This window comes from Oncorhynchus mykiss, chromosome 3 (genome assembly GCF_057628025.1).
Source record: "Oncorhynchus mykiss isolate SJ-2025 chromosome 3, ASM5762802v1, whole genome shotgun sequence".
Lineage (NCBI taxonomy): Eukaryota > Metazoa > Chordata > Actinopteri > Salmoniformes > Salmonidae > Oncorhynchus > Oncorhynchus mykiss.
This window is the reverse complement of record NC_143024.1, coordinates 50,603,902-50,620,403: the sequence shown is the minus strand read 5'-3', so window position 1 is coordinate 50,620,403 and position 16,502 is coordinate 50,603,902. Positions and strand designations below refer to the sequence as shown.

Genomic DNA, 16,502 nt, shown 5'->3' with positions numbered 1-16,502 from the left:
TTGAGAACTTTATGGCATTCAGGTGTTGCCAATGAAACCTGTCTTGTCCACTTTATGCCATCGAGACAGTATCAGCCCAAGTGCACTTGATGCTCATAGTGTGTCCTCTAAAAAAATCTGATAGTCATTGCTGCAGCATTGGATTTTTTTTTTGTACCTTTATTTAACTTGGCAAGTCAGTTATGAACGGCCGGTTGTGATACAGCCCGGGATCAAATCAGGGTCTGTAGTGACGCCTCTAGCACTGAGATGCAGTGCCTTAGACTGCTACGCCACTATGCTTTAGGTTTATGTCAACATTTGCTACAGAGAGTGAATCCTACTGGTTTTGTTGAACTGATAGCTCTTAGGACAGTACTGTAAAACTTTAATAGAAATTATGGGACTTTGATTATTTGATAACCTGAAACACTAGTCACGCTATATCGTCTCTCATAAGACACATACACACACAGTTGTCAGGAATCAGGATGAAAATATGACATCAAATCAGACAAATCCATCACTACTCTTCCATTGACTGTAGTCGTCTAACCTAGCCTGATTGGTATTAACGCCTGTCAATTCCCACTTGCAGGAGGCAGGAGGCCAATCGGAGCAGAGTGTTAAGGAGGTGAGCTCCAGCGGCCGCCCCTCCCAAGAGGCCCCCTCCATGCAGGAGCAGGACAGGGTGGGGCAGGGCGGCGGCCCTGGGCTTTATAAGGTAGTGAAGACGGGTCCCTCGGGTCACAACATCAGAAGCTGTCCAAACCTTAGGGGTATCCCCATTGGAATGTTAGTACTTGGGAACACGGTCAAGGCAGTAGGCGAGGTACGCACCCCCCCCCTCCCCCGCACATAAAAATAGGAAAATAACAAATGTGATGTCTTAAATTACTTATTGTGGTTGCCTTTAATTGATAATGAATCAATCTAGATTACTTAGTTACTATTTTGTAGTTCTTATACCCATTTGTTTTGTTTCACTCTTCTACTTTGAACTCTCTTTGCAAAACAGACAAGTTGTTGTAATGTCTTTTGTTTCCTCCCCCTTTTGCTTGTAAATTGGTTGACTTGTTTTGGATGTATGTACTTTACCATTGAAAGGGTGAATACATGAGATGCCTCTGGGTGTGGGTGTGTGCTCTGTCCTTTCTTTCAACATGTGCAGACTCTTTTCTTTATAGAACACACTCCAGTGGCTACAGCATTTTTATTTGTTTCCTTTTGCATTTATATATTTTCGTTCATTTTAATATATACTGAACAAAATATAAACGCAACATGCAAAATGTCAACGGTTTTACTGAGTTACAGTTCATATAAGGAAATCAGTCAATTGAAATGAATTAATTAGGCCCTAATCTATGGATTTCAGATGACTGGGCAGGGGTGCAGCCATGGGAGGGCCTGGGAGGTCATATAGGCCCACGCAGTTGGGAGCCAGGCCTAGCCTATCAGAATTAGTTTTTCCTCACAAAAGGGCTTTATTACAGACAGAAATACTCCTCAGTTCCATTAGCTGTCCGGTTGGCTGGTGTCACACCATCCCGCAGGTGAAGAAGACGAATTTGGATGTCCTGGGCTGGCGTGGTTACACTTGGTCTGCGGTTGAGGCCGGTTGGACATACTGCCAAATTCTCTATAATTACGTTGGAGGCATCAACATAGAGAAACAGCTCTGGTTGACATTCCTGCAGTCAGCATGCCAATTGCACGTTCCTTCAAAACTTGCGACATCTGTCGTGTTGTGACAAAACTGCACATTTTAGAGTGGCCTTTTTTTTTAGAGTGGCCCCAGCACCTGTGTAATGATCATGCTGTTTAATCAGCTTCTTGATATGCCACAACTGTCAGGTGGATGGATTATCTTGGTAAAGGAGAAATGCCCACTAACAGGGATGTAAAAACATTTCTGCAGATAATTTGAGGGAAATAAGATTTTTGTGCATGTGGAACATTTCTGTGATCTGTTATTTCAGCTCATGAAACATGGGACCAACACTCCACGTTGCATTTATATTTTTTGTTCAGGATAGTTTATTTAAACTATATTAGTTTATTTATAATTTGAAACGGATTCAATATTTTCTGTTTGCAAAAAAAATAAAATCCTTCACTATTTTCTGACATTGGATTCTTGAAATGATGAAGCCATACTGTACCTCAAATGAATCTTCTCTCTTACACCTTCTGTCCTCTTTTGTTTCTTGGTTGACTTTTTTAAACTCTCTAAAATTCCTTGACCCGGAAGTGCTGAATGGTGCCTACTTCCTGCTTGACCTCTGATTGGGGATGTGGTGTTGTCATGCTGTTACTAGAATGCCCTCTCTGAACCAATGGCTCCCCAGCTCTTTCTCATTGAATCTTTCCTCGATTCCCCACATCCTATCTCCTCGTCTCCTTCTCAACATGCATTGGAAAAGATGGTCTGAGGGGAGGAACCTTGATACTCCTCCAGTAGGGTTGAGAAGGTGGCAAGGAGATACTAAGCTACGAGGAATCATAGAAATACTTACTAAGTCTTGCTCTCACTCTCTACGCAGTGCAACCTCTGCATTTATTAACATTTCCACTTTCCATTTGTGTCCGTCTGTCTAAAGTGATGATTTTTTCAGGACCTTTAGAAAATCAAGACAAACATGAATTTACCTTTCAATATGATTAACTTTTAGAGTAAGTTGTTTAATTAATTATATTTAGCCAGTGATCTCTGCAAAATGCTGCTTTTATGAGAAATATTATAGCTACAATGCCGTATTTAATTGTTCTGAAGGAATGATGTGCATTCATGTATAGGGGGATTGTATTGTATTTGAGAGAATGGTGCTGTGTGCGTGTGTGGACTGCAGCATTTGTGTGTGTGCGTATATAGGGATAAAGAGCATTGTGTTGTGCGTCAGGTGGTAAACACGGAGGGGACGTGGGTGCAGCTGGACAAAAACAGTGTGGTGGAGTTCTGCGAGAGCGACGAAGGAGAGGCCTGGTCTCTGGCCCGAGACCGTGGGGGAAACCAGTACCTACGCCATGAGGAAGGTAAGAGCCTTTTAACTTAACTTACTCCTGTGTCCTTTTTATATTTTTGGATCAGGGTCTGTATTGGGCTTGGCTGTATAAATATTTTTGCCACAGCATGATTTTCAGGACTGTCCATAAAATAGACATTTGGAGGTTCAGTCCCCCCTCGCGGGAGCTGCAGGGGTGTGTGCCACGCCACTGCTTATAATTAACCCTAAGTTAACTATCTAACTCAGGACTCCAGCTATGCTTTTGGTTTTCTAACTTGATAGCTAAGTCGCTAGCTTGCAAGTAGGGATGCACATTTCTGTCAGTTTTGCTGCCGACTGACTGACCCTCATTTACCTGTTCAAAAAATGGTAAAAATTTTCCCAAACATTAAACACGTGACCAACAGAAAATACTATCAGAGATCTGTGCATATAATGATGAGATGCTTATGTTTCTGCCCTAACAATAGGAGTTGTCCCAAGGCGACAAGCTTAGGCCCCAAAAAAGCCCATAGAAACTCATTGGGCTTATTTTGGAAAATGTGGGGAGAGTGAAACCTATCACTCTGATACTATGAGTGCATACAAGAACCGGACATTTTCATTAAGAGCTTAATGAAAACATGCAAGAATAGCAAGCCTTTAGTCAAAAGGCCTATCAAAACCTCTTTAGGATCTGACCCTTTTTTTCCAATTTTCGCCCAAAATGACATACCCAAATCTAACTGCCTGTAGCTAAGGACCTGAAGCAAGGATATGCATATTCTTGATACCATTTGAAAGGAAACACTTTGAAGTTTGTGGAAATTTGAAATTAATGTAGGAGAATATAACACATTAGATCTGGTAAAAGATAATACAAAGAAAAAAACATGCATTTATTTTTGTTTTTCATCTTTGAAATGTAAGAGAAAGGCGATCCTGTAGAGGTGCACATGCAAGTCCTGTAATGAAGCAGACAATAAAACGCCATTTTCAAACATTTGCCCAAATGCAATTAGCGGAAAGCACTGTTTTAAACAGTGCAACTAATGCAAATAGTTTCATATGTGACAGAGATTAAAATATTTGTTCGAAATTTAGAAAGTTGTTCCTCTAAGATTCCTACTCTATGATGGGTTGCTAATATGACTAGGATTGTGCTTTTGGACAAGTTAATATGAAAACCAATAGAACAGGAGAGAAGTGCTGGTTATTGGCATGAGGAAGTTTTTATAAAATAGGTAAGCTATGCCTCATTATTTGAAGTAAACTCACAGCCACGCTCAAGGTCCTGAATGATATCATAACCGCCATCGATAAAAGACAGTACTGTGCAGCCGTCTTCATCGACCTGGCCAAGGCTTTCGACTCTGTCAATCACCGCATTCTTATCGGCAGACCCAACAGCCTTGGTTTCTCAAATGACTGCCTCGCCTGGTTCACCAACTGCTTATCAGACAGAGTTCAGTGTGTCAAATCGGAGAGCCTGTTTTCCGGACCTCTGGCAGTCTCTATGGGGGTGCCACAGGGTTCAATTCTCGGGCCGACTCTTTTCTCTATACATCAATGATGTCGCTCTTGCTGCGGGTGATTCTTTGATCACCTCTACTCAGACGCCACCATTCTGTATACTTCTGGCCCTTCTTTGGATACTGTGTTAACAATCCTCCAGGCGATCTTCAATACCATCCAACTCTCCTTCCGTGGCCTCCAACTGCTCTTAAATGCAAGTAAAACTAAATGCATGCTCTTCAACCGATCGCTGCCCGCACCTGCCCGCTGGTCCAGCATCACAACTCGGGATGGTTCTGACTTGGAATATGTCAAATACCTAGGTGTCTGGTTAGACTGTAAACTCTCCTTTGTCGTGGAAATGTCCTCTATTTACCAAATCATGGGAGCAAACCACACACACAAGTACACACTTTAATTATATGAGCTCTATCACAACCCTGTGACTCTCAGATTGATTCAGTGTCTCCCAGTGAATCCTCTGAGAGCCCCCTTACAATGCAACTGAGTTCCTTTAATAGCAAAGACACACATAGTCAGACAGCATAGACATAACTCATCGTTCAGCTTTGTCTCCTTTCCCAAACCCGTGAAACCATAAACCAAATCCTCCATATCAACAGGCATATATCAAATTGTCATTTAGATGCAACCAACTCTAAATACAACCTCCTGGACAAGCTCACGGAGAGGAGGGTGAGGCTATAGGTTAAGATAGAAACAACATAAGAGGGAGCATAGAATGATTCCAGACACTGCAACCTTCCTTTCCCCACTATGGGAAAGGTAGAGAGTGAAAGATATGTTTACACATGATGACACTTTGACCTCTCCCCTCTCAGCGGCCCAGGCAACTTAGTTTGACATAGAACAGATAACTGCAACCTCACCACAGAATTACACAAAAATACCATTCTGATGAGAATTAACTTACACACATTTGATGAATATAAAACATCTTACATATGTTACCAACAAATTCTGAATCTTCCCTAACACCTTCCAGACTCACGCCCAATTTTTCAGTTTTTGATTTGTTAAAAAAGTTTGAAATATCCAATAAATGTCGTTCCACTTCATGATTGTGTCCCACTTGTTGTTGATTCTTCACAAAAAAATACAGTTTTATATCTTTATGTTTGAAGCCTGAAATGTGGCAAAAGGTCGCAAAGTTCAAGGGGGCCGAATACTTTCGCAAGGCACTGTATTATTCACAAAATCCATTGGCTCCAGGTCATTTGCTAGGTAAAGCTCCGCCTTATCTCAGCTCACTGGTCACCATAGCAGCACCCACCCCTAGCATGTGCTCCAGCAGGTATATTTCACTGGTCATCCCCAAAGCCAACACCTCCTTTGGCTGCCTTTCCTTCCAGTTCTCTGCTGCCAATGACTGGAAACAAATTGCAAAAATCACTGAAGCTTTAAGCATCAGCTGTCAGAGCAGCTTACCGATCGCTGTACACAGCCCATCTGTAAATAGCCCATCCAACCAACTACCTACCTCATCCCATATTTGTTTTTGTTTTTCTGCTCTTTTGCAGAATATAGACTGATAAGCATGACGGGTCAAATGTATTTTCGAAGGTTAACCATTAACATCCCTACTTCAAAATCAAGCTTCTTGGTTACAGCATAGACAATAAACTCCATCTAGGTTCAGGATCCCTGCTGTATGCGTGCAACAAACTGCTAGGAGCCTTTTAAGATTGTTGTGTAACTTTGAGTTTAGTTGTCTGCCCTTGCAATTAGCAATGTTTGTTCGCGCTTGTTAGCATTTAGCTAGTGTCTGCAAAGGAATTTCACTAGTAATTTGTTAGCCTTTGTTAGCATTTTTTCAATAAGGTCAAACGTTTTGAATATAAATTACTTTCACATTTGGAAAGAAATAGTGCCCCTTGTGTGCACTGCCGGTAATACCGTATAGTTCCTGTAGCATAAAATATGGATACTGCCCAACCCTAGCCCGTATTCACAAAGTGTCTCAGAGTGCGAGTGCTGATCTTGGATCAGATTTACCGGGTATCTGGACAGTTGTAAGATCCTAATTCTTTAGGCTGAACCAGCACTTGAGATAATATGTCTCTAAATTTAACTTTGGTGTTAATCAAGTCAAATGGGAGAGTTGACCTAAAGAAAATTGAGTTGAGTATTTCGATCTCAATTTGGGATTGGGTTCTCTCACATCTCACTCATCTTAGTTTTGAAGTTACTTTAAGAATAGCCTGTCCGTCCAGTGTTTCCAGATTTTCTATTAAATATGCAATATGAGTGCAATATGAGTGAAATAGTTTTCCTTCCAATTTTTTTTGTTAAGTATGTTAAAAAGCTTTTCTGTGTTTTGAATTGTGTTCTGCGTACCCCAACAACAGAATGGTATGGTAAACAGCTGATTAGCCAGCTTCGCCAATGAGACGACCTCTGCCATAAACATGACGTCATGTTATATGAGGAAATGGCAAGCTTTTTTTTTTTAACTGTCTGTTTGAAATAAGTTTATTTGTTAATTACATTTTTGCTTTAGCCACAAATGAGTATATGAGGAGTCGGCTGCATTGTATGAGTTAACAGAATATATAAACTTTTAAAAGTTAGTTTTCACTGGACAGAAACTTAAACGAATATAACATGGATATGAATGGATGTTTTGGTTGCTGTTGTTGGTGGAGCTAACGTGTTCCAGCTCTGTCTCCTCTCCCAACAGAACAAACCCTTCTGGAGCGCGGGGCCCAGACCCCACCACCTAGCCCCTTCTCTGTCCAGGCCTTCAACAGGGCTACTGCAGCCAATGGGGCACAGGGCTTTGACTACGGTATCTCAAACAACAAAGGTGAGCATTTCAAGTTCATTTATGGAATAAGAGTTTATATGCAGTTTGACGCCCGGTTTGAGGTGGATGTCTGCTTTACCTTTTTTAATTTTCTACGTGGCTTGGTGGCTGGGCGGGAGAGGGATGCCTACACAGTTATACATGCACCTGTGGCTTGGTAGCTACAGCTGCTTCTGCTTTAGGAAAGTCCAGAACCTGGATCGTGGCTATGAGGCACAAAACTTAAGAAAATGGTCCAAGTGAAATGGGCAGGTAGTGTATCTATCCCAGTAGGAAATACTAGTTTTTGATGTCCGTTGCAAAGTGTTTTAAGACATGGTCTGTTGTGCTCCCAAATGAACAAAACCCAGGCTGCCTCACACGTAGGTAGGTCCCTAGCAACTGTCAATTCATTTAAAAAATATATATATACTTAGCAACTCTCCTTATAGCTCCTAATATGATAAGTTGTCTGACTAGTAATATTCTGACTTGATATACTCATGACATTGCCGGTGCAAGTCAGATTATTGGAGACACTCAGATTTATTGTGCTAGTTATAGTTATGCAGTCATAACTCAAGTGAGGATGTCAAAAATATTTATCTAATTTCGCATTGGAGTAGTTTCCTTTTCCTGACAAACCTTGTGGGCTCTCGGGTAGCGCAGCATCTCATTGCTAGTGGCGTCACTACAGACCCTGGTTCGATTCCAGGCTATGACACAACCGGCCGTAATTAGGAGTCCCATAGGGCGGCGCACAATTGGCCCAGCGGTGTCTGGGTCAGGGTTTGGCCAGAGTAAGCATTGTAAATAAGAAACTGATTTGCCTAGTTAAAAAAAAAAAAAAAAAACTTTATTTATGTATTCAGTGCCTTTAACGTCCATGATACATTTTCACTTTGGGTACAACACGTATGATTGACTGACTAGGGAACTGCTGAAGAGATGCACAAGTCTCCACTCACCACATACAGTTGCTCTTCATCAGTTCTTCTCTCACTGTCATTCTGCATCCACTGTCTTTTACTTCCTGTTTACTTCCTGCTTCTTATCTGACAATGTCCTGTGGGCTTCCTGGGTTCTCTTGAGCTGTGTTCAAATACCCATACTAACATACTATATACTACATACAGTTGAAGTCGGAAGTTTACATACATTTAGGTTGGAGTCATTAAAACTCATTTTTCAACAACTCCACAAATTTCTTGTTAACAAACTATAGTTTTGGCAAGTCATTTAGGACATCTACTTTGTGCATGACACAAGTAACTTTTCCAGATTATTTCACTTATAATTCACTATATCACAATTCCAGTGGGTCAGAAGTTTACATACACTAAGTTGAACGTGCCTTTTAAAAACTTGGAAAATTCCAGAAAAAAATGTCATGGCTTTAGAAGCTTCTGATAGGCTAATTGACATAATTTGAGTCAATTGGAGGTGTACCTGTGGATGTATTTCAAGGCCTACCTTCAAACTCAGTGCCACTTTGCTTGACATCATGGGAAAATCAAAAGAAATCAGCCAAGACCTCAGAAAAACAATTGTAGAACTCCACAAGTCTGGTTCATCCTTGGGAGCAATTTCCAAACACCTGAAGGTACCACGTTCATCTGTACAAACATTAGTATGCAAGTATATACACCATGGGACTACGCAGCCATCATACAGCTCAGGAAGGACACGTGTTCTGTCTCCTAGAGATGAACGTACTTTGGCGCGAGAAGTGCAATCAATCCCAGAACAACAGCAAAGGACCTTGTGAAGATGCTGGAGGAAACAGGTACACAAGTATCTATATCCACAGTAAAACGAGTCCTATATCGACATAACCTGAAAGGCCGCTCAGCAAGGAAGAAGCCACTGCTCCAAAACCGTCATAAAAAAGCCAGACTAAGGTTTGCAACTGCACATGGGGACTTTTTGAAGAAATGTGTTCTGGTCTGATGACACAAAAATAGATATGTTTGGCCATAATGTCCATCTTTATGTTTGGAGGAAAAAAGAGGTGGCTTGCAAGCCAAAGAACACCATCCCAACCGTGAAGCATGGGGGTGGCAGCATCGTGTTGTCTGGGTACTTTGCTGCAGGAGGGACTGGTGCACTTCACAAAATAGATAGCATCAGGGCATCAGTCAGGAAGTTAAAGCTTGGTCGCAAATGGATCTTCCAAATGGACAATGACCCCAAGCATACTTCCAAAATTGTGTCAAAATGGCTTAAGGACAACAAAGTCAAGGTATTGGAGTGGCCATCACAAAGCCCTGACCTCAAACCAATAGAAAATTAGTGGGCAGAACTGAAAAAGTGTTTGTGAGCAAGGTCTACAAACCTGACTCAGTTACACCAGCTCTGTCAGAAGAAATGAGCCAATATTCACCCGACTTATTGTGGAAGGCTACCCAAAACTTTTGACCCAAGTTAAACAATTGAAAGGCAATGCTACCAAATACTAATTGAGTGTATATAAACTTCTGACCCACTGGGAATGCGATGAAAGAAATAAAAGCTGAAATATATAATTCTCTCTACTATTATTCTGACCTTTCACATTCTTAAAATAAAGCGGTGATCCTAACTGACCCAAGATAGGGAATATTTACTAGGATTAAATGTAATTAATTGTGAAAAACTGGCCTCCCGGGTGGCGCAGTGGTTAAGGGCGCTGTACTGCAGCGCCAGCTGTGCCATCAGAGTCCCTGGGTTCGCACCCAGGCTCTGTCGTAACCGGCCGCGACCGGGAGGTCCGTGGGGCGACGCACAATTGGCCTAGCGTCGTCCGGGTTAGGGAGGGATTGGTCGGTAGGGATCTCCTTGTCTCATCGCGAACCAGCGACTCCTGTGGCGGGCCGGGCGCAGTGCGCGCTAGCCAAGGTTGCCAGGTGCACAGTGTAGCCTCCGACACATTGGTGCGGCTGGCTTCCGGGTTGGATGCGCGCTGTGTTAAGCAGTACGGCTGGTTGGGTTGTGTATCGGAGGACGCATGACATTCAGCCTTCGTCTCTCCCGAGCCCGTACGGGAGTTGTAGCAATGAGACAAGATAGTAGCTACTACAACAATTGGATACCACGAAATTGGGGAGAAAAAAGGGGTAAAAAAAAAAAGAAATTGTGAAAAACTGAATTTAAATGTATTTGGGCAAGGTGTATGTAAACCTCCGACTTCAACTGTACTTAATGAGTATATACTACATGCTATTAGTTATTTTTAGTTACTGTAAACGAACGGTACCGTTTCAGTTGAACGTACTATAGCTTCGCCTGTCTACCGGAAGTTGATGCTGTTGCTATGCAACCTCTTGCTAGCTTTTTAGCATAACAAATGCTAAACATTTTATGATTTCGGTTGTGTTCATGAATTCAATCTGGAGTGCCAGAGTGCGCTCTGGGCTTTCATAAATCCAGAGCGTTGTCAGATTGTCCGTTGATAAATTCGGAGCTTTCAGAGTGCACATTGGAAACTGACCAAGGAGTAGGGTTGATCCGAGCGTTCAACTGCAGTCAAGTGCCCAAGCTAACTGGCTAACGTTGGCTAGCTACTTCCAGACACAAATGAGACAGAGAACACCTCACTCTGACCATTTTACTCGCCTTAGCAGAGCTGGTTAGGCTGTTTTCATGTTATCTAGAGCATTGTGACTGTAACTGTATTGTAATTATTTTTTTTGCCAATGTTTACTGATACTGGCCATATTCAACAGGTGTTGAGCATTCGTAAATTAATCAGTTCTGCGCGAAAGTGCTCTGAAATCGGGGTAGATAGCCAGAATGAACAATGTCCATTGAAACACACAACGACTAATCTACTTAGCTAAGAATGATGTGAATATTGATATATATATATATGAATATATATACTATGCGGTTCGTAAGGATAATGTAGCTAACAAACTTTCAAACAACATAACGTTTAACTTAACTTATTTGAAAAGTCAATACTTTATTACATTTGCTCAACATTTTTTCATAATTAGTTAAAGCAATGAATTTGTATCCGCTTTCGGCGGACTTCGGCTGCATATTTTCCACCATTTTCTTCAAATCTAAAAATGTTGTGAAGCCATGCCCATTTCATGATGGACCCTAAAAGCACGGAAAAGTGTCCACTGCATGGATACTTTGTATTTTGGCAAATTTAGTACGACATCCGGGAACTTCCTATATCCAAACTATGACCAATAAGCATAATACACTGCTCCAAAAAATAAAGGGAACACTTAAACAACACAATGTAACTCCAAGTCAATCACACTTCTGTGAAATCAAACTGTCCACGTACGAAGCAACACTGATTGACAATAAATTTCACATGCTGTTGCGCAAATGGAATAGACAACAGGTGGAAATTATAGGCAATTAGCAAGACACCCCCAATAAAGGAGTGGTTCTGCAGGTGGTGACCACAGACCACTTCTCAGTTCCTATGCTTCCTGGCTGATGTTTTGGTCACTTTTGAATGCTGGCGGTGCTTTCACTCTAGTGGTAGCATGATACGGAGTCTACAACCCACATAAGTGGCTCAGGTAGTGCAGCTCATCCAGGATGGGACATCAATGCGAGCTGTGGCAAGAAGGTTTGCTGTGTCTGTCAGCGTAGTGTCCAGAGCATGGAGGCGCTACCAGGAGACAGGCCAGTACATCAGGAGACGTGGAGGAGGCCGTAGGAGGGCAACAACCCAGCAGCAGGACCGTAGCGGTCCTGCTGCTGGGTTGTTGCCCTCCTACGGCCTCCTCCACGGAAGCATAGGAACTGAGAAGTGGCCTCTGCCTTTGTGCAAGGAGGAGCAGGAGGAGCACTGCCAGAGCCCTGCAAAACGACCTCCAGCAGGCCACAAATGTGCATGTGTCTGCTCAAACGGTCTCCATGAGGGTGGAATGAGGGCCCGACGTCCACAGGTGGTGGTTGTGCTTACAGCCCAACACCGTGCAGGACGTTTGGCATTTGCCAGAGAACACCAAGATTTGCAAATTCGCCACTGGTGCCCTGTGCTCTTCACAGATGAAAGCAGGTTCACACTGAGCACGTGACAGTCTGGAGACGCCGTGGAGAACGTTCTGCTGCTTGCAACATCCTCCAGCATGACCGGTTTGGCGGTGGGTCAGTCGTGGTGTGGGGTGGCATTCCCTCCATGTGCTTGCCAGAGGTAGCCTGACTGCCATTAGGTACCTAGATAAGATCCTCAGACCCCTTGTGAGACCATATGCTGGTGTGGTTGGCCCTGGGTTCCTCCTAATGCAAGACCTCATGTGGCTGGAGTGTGTCAGCAGTTCCTGCAAGAGGAAGGCATTAATGCTATGGACTGGCCCGCCCGTTCCCCAGACCTGAATCCAATTGAGCACATCTGGGACATCATGTCTCGCTCCATCCACCAACCTCCATCCATTGCACCACAGACTGTCCAGGAGTTGGCGGATGCTTTAGTCCAGGTCTGGGAGGAGATCCGTCAGGAGACCATCCGCCACCTCATCAGGAGCATGCCCAGGCGTTGTAGGGAGATCATACAGGCACGTGGAGGCCACACACACTACTGAGCCTCATTTTGACTTGTTTTAAGGACATTACATCAAAGTTGGATCAGCCTGTAGTGTGGTTTTCCACTTTAATTTTGAGTGTGACTCCAAATCCAGACCTCCATGGGTTGATAAATTTGATTTCCAATGATAATTTTTGTGTGATTTTGTCGTCAGCACATTCAACCATGTAAAGAATAAAGTATTTAATAAGAATATTTCATTCATTCAGATCTAGGATGTATTATTTTAGTGTTCCCTTTTAGTGTTCCCTTCCCTTTTTTTTTGAGCAGTGTATATACTCAATTCACGTCACAAATAGTACGGATTGTGCGGTGAGTATGAAAACACAGCTTTTGTCTTGCTTTTAGATTCCCAAATCAGGGGTGGCATGTGGATGTTAATTAAGAGTGTTGGCTTCAGAATTTCTCTCTACTTTTGTAGTTTTGGAGATAGTGGAGACAGGATAGTAGCATTAGCAAAATCTTAAAGGTACTGTTCACTTTTTAGAAGTTTAACTTATTTTCGACATACCTGACTTGTCTATGCGTGAGTAAAGTAACTGTAACTGAAGGCTAATGTATTTCTAGCTTGACGTTGCTTCACATTACAAGCCTCATAAACCCTTACATTCGCACAGGCCGTCATTAGCATATGGCCAATCAGGATGCAATATGCAAATAACACCATCTCCCCTTTTCATAGTACAAAGTGTAGACTGCCTTTGTCTCAACAGACCTCAAGTGGATAATCTGTCGGTAGGTCTGTCCTGACTAGTACTTCTTGAACATTTGAACGTAGTCATGAACATAAAATATTTTATGTAAACTTTAACCCAAAATGCATCTCTAATTAATTGTAACACAAATCTACCCCACAGGTAAGTTAGAACTGTAACAACTTGACAACTGTTGTCTTTTTTATTTTTTTACTTAGAGCTCAGTCTTTTCTTGTTTGCCTTGACTTATTGGTCCAGTCGTTGAGGTTTAACTATTGCTCGCTCACACCTTTTTCTGGGTATAGCAGGTACATCTGGCTTGTCGGAGTGGTGAAGACACTTGAATCTTCTCCTGTGTAGCGTTGTTGTTTTCAGATCCATCCATAGGGATGAGGTGATGTCTGTTCCTGCGGACAGATACGTGGGGAGCTTACATGGTGCATTGTGGTGCTGCATGTTTCCTCAGCACTGTTCCTGCTACTTTTGAGTCAATCACTCACACCTGTTTTCCAGGTGGGAGTCTGCTGAGGTTGCTGACTCTGTGACGCTTGTTGAAGCTTTGCTGAACCACTCTCCTTTTCCTTTGAGCTGACCGCTGCTGTGTTTGGCGAGTGACGTCACTGTAGTAAGAAGCTGTCGTCCCATCAGCTGTTGTGCCAGGCTGAAGCCATTCTGGAGTGGAGTTGACCAATAGGCCAGCAAAGCAAGGTAAGGGTCGACTGCTTTCTTGAGAAGGTTCTTCACCCTCTGAACGGCACATTCCGCCTCTCCGTTGCTTTGCGGGAACTTTGGACTGCTGTTGACATGGCAAAATCCATACTCTGCAGCGAAGTCGGAAAAGGGTTGTCCGGGTAACTGAAGCCTACTGTCTGTTAAGTTGCTGAAGTTGAAACGTCCGAAAGGTGTGATGAAGGTTGTTAGCATAACTGACTCCTCCGCTAGCGGAATCTGCAAGAAGCACAAGTTCGCATCAAGCTTGCTGAAGATCTTCCTCCCGGCTAGTGAGCCAAGGTCTGTTCGACAGTGGGAAGTATATTTTTCTCTAAACACTGACTCGTTGAGACAAGTGAAATCGATGCATGTCCGCACTTCTCTGTTCTTCTTGGGACAACCACCATGCTGGCGCACCAGTCCTTGGGCCCCCCCACTCTGGTGACAACCTTGAACCCTTGCCTGCTCTCTAGCTCTTTCTAGACTTTTGGCATCAATGTCATAGGAATCCGTCATGGAGTGAGTAGGGCTCTGTGCAGGATTTCAGCTTGATGGTATATAGTTGTTGTACTGTGCCAAAACCAGCTTTGGATTGCTTTCTTTCAGTGTCTGTAAATCAGTGCTGTCAAGTCGATCAACTAGCTCAAGCTTTGTGTGATAGCTGGTCTGCTGTGTGTAAATCGCTGATGACCTACACATCCTCCAGTGTAACCTTTTCTCCCTTTTCTAGAACTACACTTGTGATGCTCTTCCTTAGCGGAGGTTTTGTTTATTTTATTTTTTTAGCAGAGCTGGCTGGTTCCTGCAAAAATGTGATTGAACACATTGTCTGGGATAAAAGTCACATCGGCACCAGTGTCTATTTTGAATTTCACATTTCTGTCCATCACTTGAATCATCCATGGGTCGCCTCCTGCTGTTATTGTTCCTAGGAAAATGCTATCATCACCTTTTGAACCTTGTTTACAGGATCACACACTACTTCACACACTACTTCATTAGCTGCTCACGGTGCAGGGCTTTTGCCACGGTTTCGACACTTTGGCTGCTATTTGCCATTAGCATTACCATGGCTAGCTTTCTCATGCTGGAATATCTGTTTCCACTAATACTGGCTGCCTTTTTGCATAACTCTATCCACTGAGCATGCCTCTTTTTGTTGTTACTATGTCACCTTGCAGGTGACTTTGCTGCTTCCGTTCTGACAGGCGCATGTTTGCTGCTAGTCCAACAGATAGCCTATCTCTAATTGGCTTATCATGCAAAAGTCCAGAGTTCCAATGCTCTGCTAGGGCATATAAGGCAGTGACAAAATAATCCACTTTCTTTTTATCCTCTCCGCAAGTTAAAGTGGACTTTCTCATAGTTCCATGTTTTTTTTACCATAAAGACTGCTTGAAATCCATCTCTTACTTTGCTGTTGCTCGAGTTTGTTTAGGTTTAGACACCTCCAAAACGTCATCTGCTTCATGTATCTTTATGAAGGCACATTTCTTGCTAGCTTGACGTTGCTTCACATTACAAGCCACGTAAGAGAGATGCTTTCCTCATGAACCCCTACATTTCTACAGGACCTCATTAGCATATGGCCAATAAGGATGAAATATGCAAAGACAGCACAAGATCTAGGGTGGTATCATTTTGTACAACCCCTTAAAATTTGTTAGCTGGTCAGGATGAGTCCTAAATCTTCTGGCCAGCATTTTTGGGTAATGTAACAATACTAGTGGAAACCGATTGTATCAGTTAGTGGTGCACTCAAAAGCATGGGAAAGTGGGTAGTGCCCACAACGGCACTATTTCCCCATACTGGATCAAGTTGACCCTCCGAGGCCACAGGGGCTGTCAATAAGCACTAACTGTGTCCATTCTTTTGTTCTGCATGTCTCATTGTTTCACGTGTGTGTATGTCATACCTAACATCACTGCTATGTTCAGTCATAATGTGTCTCAGTCTGTGTGCATGGGCCAGTTAGTGTGCTTCCGCCAGGTCAGGTGGGACCTGGAATATCTTCCCAACACCAGTGTTCACAAGTCCCCCCCCCCCCCAAGTGAAAGGGTGTCCTGCCAAATCGGAATCAACCCCCACAGCTTCCTACTGGCTCATTGGACGTCTTTCCTCTCCAAAATCCCTCCAACTTTTCCTCAGGTTTTTTTCTTAGCTGGTAAATGTAAGGTAAATTAATCAGTAGAATATGTCTGAATAAAGGGGACTTTCAAAACTTGCTTACCATTTACTTGGTACCATTTAAGTTTTGCAAAAGATCTCTCTC

The 16,502-nt window shown here is 42.9% G+C and overlaps 1 protein-coding gene across 41 annotated transcripts in view; it reads left to right on the top strand.

The window, feature by feature from the left end:
* The window catches only part of LOC110519948 (E3 ubiquitin-protein ligase MYCBP2), a 344,341-nt gene that overhangs the window by 240,563 nt on the left and 87,276 nt on the right, over positions 1 to 16,502 (top strand). For 27 of the 41 annotated variants that reach the window (XM_090229470.1, XM_090229473.1, XM_090229474.1 and 24 more), the window contains 3 exons: positions 578 to 811; positions 2,883 to 3,015; positions 7,183 to 7,308. In XM_090229470.1, the coding sequence (XP_090085596.1) occupies positions 578 to 811; positions 2,883 to 3,015; positions 7,183 to 7,308 (493 nt within the window). Of the gene's footprint in view, positions 1 to 577; positions 812 to 2,882; positions 3,016 to 7,182; positions 7,309 to 14,031; positions 14,227 to 16,502 lie in introns of all 41 variants that reach the window. The other 14 variants (XM_090229490.1, XM_090229495.1, XM_036974062.2 and 11 more) reach the window with 3 other exon arrangements.